Source organism: Cylas formicarius, unplaced genomic scaffold, assembly GCF_029955315.1.
Source record: "Cylas formicarius isolate icCylForm1 unplaced genomic scaffold, icCylForm1.1 PGA_scaffold_6__28_contigs__length_40554024, whole genome shotgun sequence".
NCBI classification, from domain to species: domain Eukaryota; kingdom Metazoa; phylum Arthropoda; class Insecta; order Coleoptera; family Brentidae; genus Cylas; species Cylas formicarius.
Window position 1 is genome coordinate 10,793,876 of NW_026844347.1, and position 16,143 is coordinate 10,810,018.

At 31.6% G+C, this 16,143-nt stretch overlaps 4 protein-coding genes across 10 annotated transcripts in view; 3 read left to right on the forward strand and 1 right to left on the reverse strand.

Moving 5' to 3' along the window:
* Window positions 1–32: 32 nt before the first annotated feature.
* LOC132703406 (electron transfer flavoprotein subunit beta-like) lies at window positions 33–4,846 on the forward strand. The gene is made up of 5 exons (XM_060672649.1): window positions 33–187; window positions 2,830–3,147; window positions 3,317–3,397; window positions 3,961–4,101; window positions 4,593–4,846. The coding sequence occupies exons 1-5, from the start codon at window positions 137–139 to the stop codon at window positions 4,764–4,766; spliced, it is 765 nt and encodes a 254-aa protein (XP_060528632.1). The 5' UTR covers window positions 33–136; the 3' UTR covers window positions 4,767–4,846.
* A 400-nt stretch (window positions 4,847–5,246) lies between these two features.
* On the forward strand, window positions 5,247–9,057 carry LOC132702985 (uncharacterized). The gene is made up of 4 exons (XM_060671956.1): window positions 5,247–5,349; window positions 6,893–7,214; window positions 7,614–7,800; window positions 8,917–9,057. Coding segments are annotated over exons 1-4 (591 nt in total). The 5' UTR covers window positions 5,247–5,348; the 3' UTR covers window positions 8,998–9,057.
* On the forward strand, window positions 5,358–6,738 carry LOC132702984 (tubulin delta chain-like). Its single transcript, XM_060671955.1, has one exon. The coding sequence runs from the start codon at window positions 5,378–5,380 to the stop codon at window positions 6,590–6,592; it is 1,215 nt and encodes a 404-aa protein (XP_060527938.1). The 5' UTR covers window positions 5,358–5,377; the 3' UTR covers window positions 6,593–6,738.
* A 1,966-nt stretch (window positions 9,058–11,023) lies between the features above and the next one.
* Window positions 11,024–16,143, reverse strand: part of LOC132702983 (E3 ubiquitin-protein ligase HECW2) — a 153,853-nt gene continuing 148,733 nt past the window's right edge. For all 7 annotated transcript variants that reach the window (XM_060671949.1, XM_060671948.1, XM_060671952.1 and 4 more), the window contains 4 exons: window positions 13,558–13,824; window positions 11,666–11,963; window positions 11,358–11,608; window positions 11,024–11,297 (listed from right to left, as the gene is read on the reverse strand). In XM_060671949.1, the coding sequence (XP_060527932.1) occupies window positions 11,039–11,297; window positions 11,358–11,608; window positions 11,666–11,963; window positions 13,558–13,824 (1,075 nt within the window). In that variant the 3' untranslated portion in view covers window positions 11,024–11,038. The remainder of the gene's footprint in view (window positions 11,298–11,357; window positions 11,609–11,665; window positions 11,964–13,557; window positions 13,825–16,143) is intronic.

Consider the following 16,143-nt stretch of genomic DNA (forward strand, 5'->3'; position numbering starts at 1 on the left):
ATTCTTAATTATACCATGCAACACGTTGACAAGTTAACCTAATTTTGTGTTCAAACTGTTGACAAGCAAAGTGCAAAGTCCAAATCCTGCTTGTGCCTTCTATTCGGCCTTCTATAATAGTTTGTTTGAAATTAAAATGGCTCGTGTCTTAGTTGGTGTAAAAAGAGTAATTGATTATGCAGTTAAGGTAAAAATCTGTCCTTAAAATATGATCAAAATAAATTATAAAAATGTTGCAATAGATCTACCATTAAATGGCTGAATCTTGTGTCATTATCTCAAAATTTTTCTTTATTAAACTATTGATCTTATCCTCGTTTTTGGTTAGTTTTTGAACATTTAATAAATAAGGAAATAAAGTATTACTGAACAAACAATTTCTAGAAATTGTTATTATTAATGTGGGAAATAATATATTTTTGGAAATCCTAATTGAACAAACAAAAATAAGAGGCTGCCCATTAAATATTTTCCTTTATATATCTCAAAGCTGATAAAAGCTTATCTTTTATTTTTTTTCTTATAATTATTCTGGTACAACAAATTGAGGATGGCAAAAAAACATTGGCTCTATCAAATTTTAGGAGATTATGCTTGAAAATTTATATATTCCTTATTTATTGTGATAAAATTTTCCAGTTTTTCCGGTAAAAGAGTATTAGAAATCAGCAGAAAAAATATTATTTTGGTAATAGCAAAATTGATTAAAATTTAACTTAAATAATAGTTTGATAAATCAGAAACGAAGAAAGTTAATATTTCTTTACAACTGAAGAAAAATATGTAAGCGTGTAATTGGTTGCATATTCTAAGTTCGATGCCTTCTCACGGTTATATGATTGAAATATAGAAATTAAAAATGTTTTCTTATACTAAGTAATAAAATGATTGGATTTTGTAGTGTTGGGGCTGGTCAATTGACCACTTCTTAATGTATAATAAAAATATCCACTCCATTTAGTTCTCAGAACGATGTGATTTGCGATGGAACACAATATAAATAAATATAAATTTCATTGTATTTATAAAATTAATTCTGTCAGTTGACTGATCAATTGACACAAAAACAATTTGATTTTTGAGAAACAAATCTTTTACTGTTGTGAAAAAAAAAGTGTTTTTTAGTCCTAGTGTTTAGATATGATAAATTATGCTCATTGATAATTTAATGCAGAACAAACTTCTTCATAAAAAACAAAGACACTTGATCTTGGTCAACCAAAAATTTCAGTTTTTCTAATACACATAAAGAAGGTTCGCACGGCACAGAAAACATCTCATGTCAGCTCAACACCGTAGGTCTGTAAATCACGGTCATCTCTTTATTCCTAAATTTAATTTTCAATTTCGGTGTTGCATCGCGATATTCTTTTGTAAAGCCTCATTAGCATCTATCATTGCAATTTATAGAAATTAATTACTTCTCAGAGTCTAAATTAATATGCTACATAAATGCAGGCGTTGTGTTTGAAGGGCACATGGGTTATCTGCAGAGATCAAAATTTTTACAATTTTCAAACTTACATGTAATTTTTTTTTGGCATTTTTCTATATATTATAAAAATAATCTAGAGGGTCTCGACAGGGAACTAAACCAAAATTAAGTAATTAACGATTGCTTTTAGAAAAAAATGATAGGTACTATATTCACCTTAATCAATGGGTATATGGTTTAGTATATGGCTTAGTAAAATGTCGCTCATCCCATCTGAAATTCTTTTTTTTGAGATAATACATAGAGGGCGCTAGTTTTGGTTATTTTTTTCGAAGTAAAACTGTATACTAAAGTGTATACTAAATTTCCTTTGATCAAACACACGATTTCTGAGACATTGACATTTTAACACAAAAAAACAAAACACAAAAAAACAAAACAAAACAAAAAACAGTGATTTCAGTGATCTTTTTCTGATTTATTCGTCGGCAACAATACAATATCACGCGAATTTGATGTGTTCATATTCATACATATGACTCAAATATTTTTTGTTCAGTTTCAAAAAGGACTTTAAATTTAAATTGATGAATGTCAATGCTAATGTCAATGTGAATGTGTTCATTTCTAATCCATAGCCTACCCATTTTTAGTGAATTGTGTTTCCGTTAACTTGGAATATAATATTACAATGCAAATATCTCTGTGGGTTTTATTGCAATAAATGAAGTATATTTTTTTTACTTAGAAATCATTACCAGTAATTGTAATCAATATCTCCAAAAATCCTGAATTCAAGTTTTCATGTCAATATCGCAAAAACAATTTAAGCTATAGAGAAATACCAGTTGTGCGAACTAAATTTGTACACTCTCTATTGTCGGGTTTCATATATACCCAAATCAAATTCTGAATAAAAGCGTTGTTGCCAAAGAATCAGCCATATTATATTTCGAAACCTCAGGTATAAAAGATCTTATTAAACAAATTTGAGCTCTCATTTTTAAAAGCAATGAAATTCAGTTTTCAACTGTTTTTTCAAATTTGCACTATCTTAGATCTTTTGTATTTGTTGCATAGCGCATATTTTCTCAGATCAGCGAGTATCTCAAGAAACGCACTACCCAACCACAACCATACAAATTTAAGTCAATTTACAATTGATCCCACTAAGGAAAAATATAATACCTGCTTATATTTTGCTGAACTTAAATTGGTTCATTCTTTAAGCAGTAAGGGCTTCTATGAGTCAAATTGTCAATATTTGATTACTCTCTTATAATTTTGTGGTGACTGTGACTGACATATAACAGGGGTATTTTGCTGATATTTGCTATAATCAATACATTAAATCTAACTGTGTATATGTAACGTTCAATAATGTTGTGCATTAGGTAAGGGTAAAACCTGACAAGACTGGTGTGGTCACTGAAGGCGTAAAACATTCCATGAACCCGTTTGATGAGATCGCAGTCGAAGAAGCCATTAGATTAAAGGAAAAAAAGATTGCTTCGGAAATAATAGCTGTCTCGTGTGGTCCTCCACAGGCGCAAGAGGTGTTACGGACTGCTTTAGCAATGGGAGTAGATAAAGCCATCCATGTTGACGTTGCAGGTCCAGAGTATGAAACATTACAACCTCTCCATGTATCTAAAATATTGGCAAAAATTGCTCAAAATGAAAAAGTGGATATTGTAATAGTGGGCAAACAGGTATCTTTTTTAACACTTGACAAAATAGAAATTAAGTTGGTATTAAAGCCGACAAAGGGATAGTTTTGGTTGGTTTAGTTTAGATTAATTGTTTTTTCAAAATGTTTATTTTTTTATATTTCACTGCGAAAAGCATTAGTACAAATATTTCACTATATTGTTTTTTTAGGCAATAGATGATGACTGCAATCAGACTGCTCAGATGACAGCAGGCATTTTAGGGTGGGCGCAGGCAACATTTTGCTCGAAGGTAATACCTAACTTAATAACTATGCATCGATAATACACATCCCTGGTCTTTATCAACCATATGGGTACTAGACATTAAGATTTCTTAGTTCAAATCTTCCTGTTATCCAATATGACCTTTCGGCGTTCAACAATTAAAATGGTTTCTGATAGTTTGTCAAATCAACAGTTTTCAGTTTGGGTGTGGCATTTTTTTGGCACAATTTTGGCCAAATATAGCTCAGATCCCATTGAATTTCTAGGGAGCAAAAACGAATTAAATGTTTGGAGATTGCTTTTTAGAAAGATATCTCTGTATTTTGTGTTGGCCTTGAAACGTGCCCATTGGTCGTATTAACCACGTTTTAGAGTATCATGGAGGCTTACAAATTCGGCTATACTGTGTTCGTAGTTTTTTTTAGTTATAATATACCAATCCACTTCCTAAGCACCTTTGTGTGGACTAATGAGTCTGACGGCTTTTTTATTTAACTGATTCCACTAGATGGAAAATTACTTTCACAGTGTTAAAATAATAGATAAATAAGTAAATGTGAAAAATGTTTTCCAAATAATTAATTTTAGATTGAGAAGGGAGACCAAGAGTTGACTGTTACGAGAGAAGTTGATGGTGGATTAGAAACTGTAAAGTGCAAGTTGCCCACTGTTATCAGCGCCGACTTAAGGTTAAACGAACCAAGATATGCTACTCTACCAAATATTATGGTAAGCTTTCAGGTTGAAAAATCAGTATATGTATATTTCACTAATTCTGGTAATCAAATAATAATTATTGAACAAAATATGTGTTGTTCAAATATTTAAATGTGATAAATACATATATACAATTATTCTTAAGTTTCTTAAGGTTTATAGTTTTTTAATATAGATAGATATTCATAGAGGGCGCTGTTATAGTAAGTAGTGTCACAAGCGTTTACCTCAAACATTTAATATCAAATATGTTTCAAAATCGGAATGAGCAACGTTTTCTACAATTAAACTATGAAATGCCAACTTATTGGGAAATATTTTCCAATATGCGTTCTGAGAGACACAATCCTTAATCTAGAATTTTTGTCGGTAGTGTTGTATTTGTTGTCACAATTTCTCAGAAATAGAAGAAGGGATAATTGTTGGTTGTTTATTTAAGAAAAAATCAATTAAAAATTATATTTTATTTTATATATTATTATATTATAATTTTTGTTGTTTAGAAAGCCAAGAAGAAACCGTTACAGAAGATTACTCCAAAAGATTTAGGCGTTGATACCAGCCCAAGAGTTCAAATTCTAAGTGTTGAAGATCCACCAACTAGGCAGGCCGGTACTATTGTTCCAGATGTGGATACTTTAATCTCTCGTCTTAAAGAAAGCGGGCATATACAGTGATAAAGAATCAATTTGTATTTTTGTTATTATTGTTTATATAAATTTTGAACAGCTATTTTCTTGTAATATATTCTTGTAGTATACAAAATTTAATTTTTCATTTGCTAACAATTTAAAGGGGGAAGAAGGTATAACAGTGAATATGTAGTGGCGAATTTGACAGTGGGAAAGTACTACAATGTCTTATACTGTGCGTAGTCACTTTCTACCAGAAAACGGTAAATCTGTCCTGGTACGCTTAGTTTGTGAGGACGTCAAATATCAGCAACTTTAAGTCTGTTGCGAAGTTGTTCTTACGAGATTGCTATGATGTTGCAACTCTATTTGCTAGCACAATTTTGTGCTAGTATTGTTGATTTTCTCGATTCTTGCCTGTACAAGTCCACATTTTCCACTATTTACCGTTAGATAAAATATGGAATAGATAATGGGAGAGTGGTCTCAGTGAAGTAAAGTTAACTAAGTAAAGAGGAAGCAGCAGTTATCACAGCGCCACAGACTACGGCTAGTATTCTGTGACAGCGTAATACAAAATTTGGAGAAAATTTGTTTGTTTTTGTGATTTTTAAAAGACTGAGTGAAAGTAAGTGTGATATTAATTGTTTTTACGAATGAGCGTTATTTCGTTGCAATTTGGACAGTGCGGAAATCAAATAGGACAAACCCTTTATTCTGTAGTTGACGACGATATTAAACTCAACTATAAAGATGATGTTTACTTGCAAAAAAAATGGTTTCGAACAAACAGAAACGGTGTTTGGGAGCCTCGCTCAGTTTTAATAGATACCGAAACAAAAGTAACCGACAATGTCCAAAGATCGAATTTTAAATTCAGAAATGTTGTTGCAAAATCTTTCGGAGGTGCTGCGAATAATTGGGCGTTTGGATATTTTCAACTTAGTAGGAAGATTGTAGACGAAGCACTTAATTGTGTTCGTCTTGAAGTAGAGGAATGTGATTTTTTAACCAGTATTCTTAATATATATGGTTTGGCTGGTGGGACAGGATCTGGAGTGGGAAGTTACATCATAGAACAGTTGAGGGATGAATATCCTAAAAAAAATATTTTGAATTGTTCGGTATTGGCCAATTCAAAAGGAGAAATTTCAACACAGTGTTACAATTCGCTTCTGACTCTATCTCATTTGCATTCCATCAGTAGTGGAACAATATTGTTTCAAAACGAAAAACTTTTTAATATTTGTTCTTATATACTTAACCAGAAGCAAGTGTCATTTTCACAATTGAACTTGGTACTATCCAACCAATTAGTATCTGCTGTGCAAAGTGAAGATATTACATTGCTTAACAATTTAACTGCTTATCCTTGTTTCAAATATTTAGAAATTCAAACAGAACCATATATTCGAGAGCATAATATGAAGTTTGAAGGTATTAGATCTTGGGATGCTTTAGTTTGCTCCACATTCAAAGGATCCAGGTATGATTTGCATCTTTTAAAAGAAAACTCTTTCAATATGAAGCTGATATCAGGTGCTTTGATGACACATGGATCTAAAAATTTTGTGTTTAACAAACAGGTTTATCAACATTCCACAAAATTTGTCAATTGGATTCCAAATGAGGAAGTATTCAAATCATTTCATAACAAAAAAAAATTTCTTGACTTTGAGAAATATGTTACTTTGATATTAAATAGTAACAGGATATACATACCTTTGAATTCTCTAATAAAAGATGCCTGGACGTCATTTGTACATGGGGCCTACTTACACCATTATAAAAAATTTGGATTGGAAGAAGATAACTTCATAAATGCATTTCAAGAACTTGAAAATTTGTTAGATGAATATAAAAATATATGACATATTTTGTATTTGAATGTCTTTTGTGTTCAAATAAATTTTTTTACACTTTTTTGTTTTGCTTGTGAACCTAATGGTGGATATGATGTGAAGTCGAACTGTTGGTTTTTACAGTATATTTATTAATCCTTTAATCGCAAATTCAAAATCCCCTGCCTTATCAAAGAGTGCTTAGTTGGCTATCTGAACACCCAATATTCTCCTTAAATATTGACTAGAGCTTATTGTATTTTTGTTTGTTCTGGAAATTAATGTTTTGTTATTCCCAACTTAAAATACATATTTATTACTATTTTTTAGTGACTGTAGAGTGGTCGATTGAGGACAAACGAAAGTTCTTGGTTTTATTAAAAAAATATGGCGCCAGCGACCTTGAAACTCTTCATCTTAATATGCCCAACAAGAGCATAGGAGAAATAAGGTATATGATCGATAAATACAAAAAAATGGCCCAAGAAAGATGGTCTCCTACGAGTGGGACAAATGAAACTGTAAGCTGGATTGAAATCATAAAAAGAGTGAATCTATCGCAGCAACATCCGGTCCAAAATATTTTATCCAGAGTTTTCAAGTATATAGCGCTCTATGAAAAAAAAGCAGAAGAAAGTGACATATGTTTGAGGTAACTGAGCACAACAAAATTTGTTTCAAAATGCCTTTAAATATATACAGGATGTCCTACCAAGACATCCTTAGATCTGGTCTTACAACTACAGCTAAAAAAAGGCATTAGGTACACAAAGTAAAATCATATATTTTGGAAAAATTTACCACAGGAAAATATTAAAAATAAAAAAACGATAAATAAAATCTCAACTCAGAAACTCACATAAAATAAGTTGATACCTATTTTTTATTATTAGTGAAAATTCTGTCATATTGCCAAGGCTATAGGCTGATATTGTACCATCTACTTTGGAATACCGAATTCTCATATTTTGGAAAAGTTTTTTTAGTAGGGCATCCTGTAATGGCTGGTAGCGCTTATTGTTTTTAGAATTGACCATTCATGTTTTTTCAGAGATTGTTATATGTTTTTGTCCGATGTTTGTAATGATAAGTCACCCAAGGAACTATCTGAAAGAGATGGCTATTTATTAAAACAATGCTTAGAGGATATGTCAACAAATCTTCAAGGAGAATATTTGTACCAAACTAAAAAATATTTTGAAAGTATCAATAATTTTGAATCATTAACTTCTAAGAGGGTAAGTTTGAATAAACCATTCACTTTTATTTAGCATTAAATGAACTTCACATTAAAATTAAGGTACCACTAAAATTTGGGTGAAATTGAAATTGATTCTTCAAAAAAGCGAAAAACCTATTTTATATTAAACATTTGTCACATTCTGTACTGTCTGTCTAAGTCATTGCACTATTTTCTTTCTAAACAGCGATCTTCACAAATTTTATTCAGTTTTCCATAACAGTTAATAAGGTCTGGGCATATACCTAAATTGATACCTATCGAATTTATCAACCGTTTTTGTCACAGTTATTACAAAAGTTTGCCACCACAAAAATCGAAGTGCAATAGAAATGGCTATAGAAAACCAAAGCATGTCACTATCTGTCATTACATTACATGCCTTGACTTGGTCAGGTCATGTTGACAGGAATTCCCACTGAATGTAACAGACTGTTCTGTATTGTTTATATAAACATTATTTCTAAAATATCTTTGGGGTGACAACTAAAATTATACCGGGTTTCAGGGTTAAAGGGCAAATCACAAAAATACTTGTAACATTATTAGGTAACAAATTGAACTATCGTCAATAGAAATTATGAAAGTGACCTATACTGCTTTCTTGTGGATTTTAACAAAATCATTAATTCACTATTCTATGCATCTCACAAGTCACAGTTTAAACCTTGCTGATATAATATATTATAATGTCAATGGAAATAACAGCCTCTTGTTAATCTCAAATAAACTTTTATTTATTGTGCCCGCAAATATATATTGTCATAAATATATATATTTTAGGCTTTTTACAAAGTAAGATTGCTTGACAAGTATCTCTTGAAAAAATATGTAATAAAATTAAGTTTAACTTTTTTTCTATCACCTTGCAATAGATCATTTAATTTTGTTTGTGTAATTTTTTATGATGCATTTATCGCATGCAAAGGAGTTACATCAAATTAGAAAATGCTGAAAAACTTGAAGGGATAATTTTTTTTTGTGATAGAGAGAGAGATGAGAATATTATAAATGGACATGCATAAATAAATATGTATTTTAATGTTTAAAATAATTTGTTTGTCTTTACTAAATAAAACCTTTTGTTTTCTGATTATGTTTATTTTTTTTTTAGGAAGGATCATTACTAAATCCCCTGAATATTCCTGAAACTTTGCTACAACCCAACAATCAGGATATCAAGGCTGAATTATGAAAAACCACGGTTTTTGGGAACAGCTGTTTATTTTGAGGAATGTTACAGATCATTTTAAATCCAGGAGAAAAACGATTCTTATCTCCTTGCATAAGGGGGTGAGTCATATTTCTTAATTTGTCAAGGTTAACTGAACGTTTTACTTTGTAATAGTTGAATATAATCCACGTTTTTATGATCACCTAATTGAGCGTCATTCCCTTATACAGTGAGGTCACGAAATTCATTCTAGAAGTAGCTTAGAAGGCAGAAGTAAAATGGCAAACATGTCTTTGCGATTTAATGAAAGCATTCAACTTTTGTTTCGGTTTATACCTCTTAAATATTGACTAGACTTTTAAAAATCACATTTTACCTTTTCTTTTATATAAAAATGAACAAATAGTATATTATCATTTGGTAACTACATTTGTAAAAGCTTAACATTAAAATAAATTATAGCTTGACTTGTATAAATAAAAACAAATAAATGCGAAATTTACATATCAATATTTGTGAGTGATCTATGTACAAAAAATTTTTCTTCCGTTAAACCCTTAGCAGCTGTTTAATAAGAAATTAACTTGTCGCGAGAGAAAAACTGAAGAAAAAACACACCTATAATACAAACGCTAAATGTTAAAGGAAAGGGAATAAATTACTCTACATAAATTATTTCTAGCCACGAAAGAATTATTTGGTGATAAAATCGTTGGTTACAGATTATATTAATATATACCTATGGTTAAACTGGCATTTGTTCCTACGCTTTACAAAATACCGCTGTACAGTACTACTACTGGCTTTAACTTGAAATTTTTAAAGAGGAACAAAGAACTTTTCAACAATGTGTAGTATGTCCATTTTTCTTTGTTATTGTAATGTATGTCAGTTATTTACAAAAAATGCCGTTTTTAAAACAATCCTAGCTGACTTTGTTTTTAAAATACAGCGTGAAATAGAAAATTTTGGCCATTTCAGTTACAGTTTGTATTTTAAACATGTTGAAAACGAAACCCTATAGATCTTTTTGGGTAGAATCCGGAAGCGTATTCAGATTTTTTAGCAATATCTAATTTTTAAGATACAGGCTAAACGTCATGCATATTTTAAAAAATATTTGAATTATTATTTTATTTAAAGGAATACGAATAGACTACACAAAAGTAACCTTAAAAAATTGCTCAAACTGCAATCAGCTGCCAGACATTCAAAAAAATTATAATTTGAGACCTCTTCTCACCTCACATCTTCTTATTCACATTTTTTTATAAATGAGTCACAAGCCAAAAGTAATTTAAATAAAACATAATGTGTATTTAAAAAAAAAATGAATTGAGCCTTTTATGTAAAAATGTAAACAAGTACTTTAAGAAATATAAGCAAGACCTATTGACCTCGTAAATGCCCAAAGAAGAATTTTCAAAATATGTGAAACATGTCTGAATGCTGATAGCTGCTTTTAAAAAATATGTACTAGTTTTTTATTCTCTAGTTTTTTCTGATTATAATAATAAAATTAGGATGTTATAAAAAACTAGTAAATATTAAAAAAACTGTCCATCAGCTTCCAGACATGTTTGACACGTGACGATTGCTAGTGATACTTTCTAGAAAAAACGTATTAAAAACGTTTATAGACAATGGATGTTCGAAACGCCCATGTTTGACACATTTTGCTAATTCTTTATGGGTAAAATATTTTTCATTTAAAAAAAAAGAATGTTTCATAAAAAAACAAAAGTTTTCCTAATATCTTAAAAGTTAAAAACAAAAGTATTTCACTTGATTCTAAGTGAGGTCTATAAGGTTTCGTGTTTATCTGAACTGAATGTTTAACTGAACTGGCCAAATTTTCTGTTTCATCTTGTATCCTAAAAACAAAGCCAGCTAGGAATGCTTCGAAAACGGAATCTTTTGTATCACGAAAATAAACCATGCAATGACAACGAAAAATCAACACGCTGTACAATTTACTCGGAACACGCAACATCTAGCTTTTAACGAAAACGAATATGAATGTATCAACATTAAGTACCATTAACAACAATAATAATTATATCTATTCGATACCGAACGTATTAGTCTCTTCAACTGCCAACAGAAGCTTTTCAAACAGAACTTCAAATGTTGGATAGGGTGGCAAATCTAACCTATTAAAACAAGTATGCGCCCTTGGTAGACTATTTGGCTTTCCCCATTTCTCTATGCAAAATTTTCTAGAACCTATCGAGCCTCTAAGCGCGGCGAAGCCTTCAAATGGAATACTAGAAGTACCCGTAACGAACTGTAATAATCTCAACCTTTGCTCATTAGTGAACCTGAAAGAAAAAATGGTAAACAGAATAGTTTGTTCAACTTTTATTTTTGTTTGAATATACCTTTCGATTGCTTGCCAAAACCAAGCAACAACAGGATGCTGATCATGATACCCGCTCCTGTATTCTGTATTATTTCTCCAGTCCAGCAAATCTATTTCTGCTGTACCGGCTATAACTAATTCTAATTCTCTGGCATCGAAAACGCTTACTAATCTAGGATCAACGACTTCGTAAAATCCCCTAACTAGAGATTCGGTTTGTTCTGAAACTCCTCTCTCTAGGCGCCACCTTACTATCCTTTCTAGGTACTCCTAAAAAAAGCCCGTCACTATTGCCTATCGAACCTTAACGAGTCAAACGTCGTCAACCTTTTTATTTTTCTCTGTGACCGGAACATTTCTTCCTCCCGGTTTCAATTCCTTCTCCAAAACTTGCCCGAATACTTCCTCCGTTACGGCAAAGGTAAGCTCAAGTTCTCCTTGCAGTGACACGTCGTGTTCCTTAATCCACTGTAGGGATTGGTGAAATTCAAAATCTAAGCTTTCCAAATCTGACAAAGCCACGGGGAGTCTCAGCAGAGCTTTGTAAAAAGGGCGTGTGAAAAACGCGTCCAAAAGATATTGATGAACTAGCGCTAATCCTAATACTCTTCCGCTAAATCTAAACCTAGAACAAAATTAAGTAGTAGGGTCTAATTTAACATTGTTTGCATACCGAGTAGTATATCTGAATAATAATAATTAGAGACTATTATAGAAGAAAAGGGCATTTTCATAGTCAAACACAAGCGTTAGTTAAAATCTAATAGTTTTTCAAGAAGAAAGAAAGTTCTTTTTGGTAACTTCGATACTTTTTACCATTCTTATTTTCTGAAACATCTTGTATAACGACATAACGAAATACTGATCATAGAACTACTAAAAGAAAGGGCAAAATGTAACACTAGCAATTATTATAATATGGAAGTCAATTTAATCGCGCGAGGGTTGCTATTTATATTTCTGGTCTAAAAATGAAGAAATAATTATCATAATGAGTTTTACTATTTTTCAAAATACTCTTGAAAATCAATATACAGGGCTGCAGAGCAATTCGATGTTATTGGTCAACAATTCCTTTGTCTGAGCCGCTGAGAGCCCGCATTGTGCTGATGAAAAATGATTATTTATCTTTCGCTTTTTTTGAATTTCCCCAATAACTTCTGATAAACAAATAGTTCTGTACCATTTAGAATTGATTGACTTGCTTTGCTCTAACGCAATGTGAGCAGTAATGTCAAAGAAACTGGCAAGAATTTGCTTCGATGTACATTTTGGAAGATCCATACAGTTGGCAACCGTGTAGATATTATACATAAGCTTCGATGCTCCTTGATTTTTTAAATTTCCTTGGACCAATCGACACTGACCTTCTTTTGAGCGTTTATGAAATTTTGTAGGATCCAATCCGAAGTGCATAAAATTGGTCCTGAAGTGAACGACGATCACGATTGAATTAGTCATACCAGTTTTTTACACTTCTATAGGATGGTGCTTTATCACTAAAGAAGCGAGTAAGTTCATCTATGCACTCTTGTCTCGATAATTCGCGTTGAAAGTCTAGAAAAATGATTGCTCAAGTTGTTACATTTTTTGTTCAGGATGAATTTTTCAAGTTATGTGAACGAAACTTACTCATGGTTTTAAAATGTAAAACTTCGGATTGGAAACGTCAACACTGTTGGATTGGACGTAATTTTACAATGGGACACTATCACGTGACCGATTGCAGACGCCCGCAAACCCGAAACCACTCGCTTGCCGCGAGGGGCATTGAGGTAGCATAGTTTTCCCTTTTTTACTATTTTTTTTTTTGAACCATATTTGTACAAATTGTTTAAATCAACTATCAGAGCCCTAAAAAATAAACACGCACAAATGAGAACTCATAATGAGACATTGACTGATTGCCTAGGCAACGGCATTGGACGACTGCAGCCGAACAATAGCAATCGCCACGTGCTGTCCCATTTTAAAATTATATTCTTTTAGGCTAGAAATATAAGCAACAACCCTCGGTACCTCTCATATATGGCTTATTTTTAGTCGTGCTTTACTTTTCTCTATCACTCTAAAAAATATGAATATATTTAAGCAACTAAAGTGCAAAGCGACCGATAGTAACAATTTTTTCGTCAACATTCAGTTTCTTTAGTGTTACAGTTTTGTGCATTATAGAAGGAAAACCACCGATTACATAACGTATAGGTAACGCAACTCACCAGTCATGATAGTTATCTACAAAAGCCGACATAGGCGATATCTGGACGGTATATGTGTCATTAGCAGAATATTCAAATAGCCCGTAATAGGGATTAAACAATTCACGAGATAGCAAGAAGAAAAACTCCCTCGATGGACCTCCATAATCCAAACCCTCTTCATTATCCCACACAATACACAATTTTCCTTTTTGGAGTTCTTTTTTGTTGGCCGACATGATCCTTCTGAAGGCATCTTCTAAAAGGTGCTCTCTTCTGATGTGCAACCTAGAAAAAAATATATTTCTCTGAACTTGGACACAAACATAGTAATTTTGTTTTGGAAAAACAAAGGAGTTGGGTGAACGGTTGACAAAGGACAAAATAGCATTCGTGGCTAAAATCTACCGCAGTCTGAATTAACTTGGGAAAGTGTTTAATGCAGCTGATGCCCTTTGCATACGTTTGCGAACCAATGATTGAAAAAAGGAAAATTTTTACTCCCTATCCTTGAAATTGCGGAATAGAAATGCAAGAGAATTTCGCAACAGCAGTAATCCATAATATAAATAAATATTATGATTGATGATAAATATTATGATTTTCATAATCAACTGGCTAAAAAAAGTATAAGGTTACCTTTGAAACGTCTATTGGGTTCGTATATAACAGAAAAGCCTCAATTAGTGGCCACACCCACAAATTCTTGAACGATAAGTTTGATTAGTCTGAATAGCAGAGTACATTTTCTGTTAGAAACTTAAATAAGCTAATCTCTTCCAATCTCAATCTCTTTCAGAGCATCCTCAACATCGGCATTGATCATGCCAGAAAGGCAGTTGGTTGAGATCCTCCATTATTATTCCGATTTTTGGTTAGACATTAATTTAGTAGTAAAAATCATCATCATCATTATGACCAATAGAATAGATTTCTGCTGAATTTGTCTCATTCGTTTTCTCTCCCTTTCTCTTTTTATTGCTCTTCTACATTATTTACTCTTTGTAAATTTCTTTTCTGCTAATAAAACAAATTTAGGCTTTAGCTGAACTAAAAGTTGTCTGCAATGATATGCGTGATATTTTTATTTTATAATTAAAAATTGTAAAAAAAAAATGTTATTATACAGGCTACTGCGGGATTCTTTAATAGTTCCATAAGAGTTTGTTTTGGAAAAATTTTAAAAATTGAACTGAGGAGGCTTTTACTTGATGAAAATCCATTTATCAAAATAAATAAGAACCAAAAGTTCAGATTTTCACGAAATTATATATTTTGACATGACAATTGTTTCGACAACACCATGTCTTTATCAACAACATTTGATAAAGACACGGTGTTGTGGAAACAATTGTCATGTCAAAATATATAATTTCGTGAAAATCTGAACTTTTAGTTCTTATTTATTTTGAAAAATTTTAACTACAAAGTTTGTTTTTTATGAGCGTACTGTATTACAGAGAGTATCTCATAAGCCTCTCATGTCATCCGATTTCTTTATTTTAAATGCAACGCCCGGTATATTATTTTATTTTTGATTAATTATTTTAAAAATGTTGATGTCGATGTAACATTTTTCCTTTTGACTGGTGATTGATCCACAAGAATCATCTTCCAAAAAAAAATTATTATATGGCTGATGTGTATATGCTGTCAATTTTTTTTTGCGGTATAACACCCTATATATTATTAGATAACGTGATGCATAATTTATTTCTATCATGATTGGCTATGTCAAACTTAACCAAAACCAATGTACATGTACATATAAAATGCAAAATTATGTGCAAAGTTTGGTTTATGAGTATATAACGCAGTTAAGTATGGCAAGAAAATTTTAAATACGTCTTAGACACATTTAATATCTTAAAATTTGCGCCTGGGGTAACATGTGGATGACTACTTCTGGAAGTGTCTGGGGCATTCGTCATTTCAAAGGCTGCAGGTTATTTTAATTTATTTTAAAACAGTGCTCCGAATTTTTACAATGGCAAAAATAAAAAATTGGATTCTATCTAAATCCCTCTCAAGTCCTAGTAATTCTAATTATTATTATATTTTTCTTTCTCACCTTCAATTTTATTCTAATGTTGATATTTGTCGTTTGAAGAACAACAAATAAGTAGACTTCCCAAACTTGAAACACAACTAAATACTGTGTACAAATAGATTTTGATTAAATAAAATATCGCGGTGCTGTTTTGTTTACCGCAAAAGGTTATTTATCAAAAATCAGTTATTTTAAATATTTTGATTTAATTTTTAATTATTTTATTTAATTTATTTGGATAAAAATCTTACAGAGTTATCCCGCAGTTATAAGCTGTATAACAAATTTGAAATTTTGTGTGTTCTGATCACTGACCCCCTATACATTATCGCTCTCCATTGACTTTGATCCTGAGCTATATTTACAGACTTGCAGAACGAGGTGCCGGTGGCCTTTTGGATCTGATCAGTCCATAGAGTTGGTGAGCGCCATTCAGACCTCCATCCTTCTGTGTTTCAAAAAATTATCATCGTCTATACTCGCGATGTGTTTGAAAAATCTATAGTCTACTGCGGTTGTTCAGTTTTCTAAGGATTGAATCGTTTGACTTGTCTGCC

Bases quoted from the DNA above. Each gene is read 5' to 3' on its own strand.
- LOC132702985 (XM_060671956.1), top strand. The intron at 7,215-7,613 runs GTAACTGAGCAC...ATGTTTTTTCAG, and splicing joins GAAAGTGACATATGTTTGAG to AGATTGTTATATGTTTTTGT. The intron at 7,801-8,916 runs GTAAGTTTGAAT...TTTTTTTTTTAG, and splicing joins AATCATTAACTTCTAAGAGG to GAAGGATCATTACTAAATCC.
- LOC132702984 (XM_060671955.1), top strand. From the start codon at position 5,378: ATGAGCGTTATTTCGTTGCAATTTGGACAGTGCGGAAATCAAATAGGA.
- LOC132703406 (XM_060672649.1), top strand. From the start codon at position 137: ATGGCTCGTGTCTTAGTTGGTGTAAAAAGAGTAATTGATTATGCAGTT. The intron at 188-2,829 runs GTAAAAATCTGT...GTTGTGCATTAG, and splicing joins TAATTGATTATGCAGTTAAG to GTAAGGGTAAAACCTGACAA. The intron at 3,398-3,960 runs GTAATACCTAAC...AATTAATTTTAG, and splicing joins AGGCAACATTTTGCTCGAAG to ATTGAGAAGGGAGACCAAGA.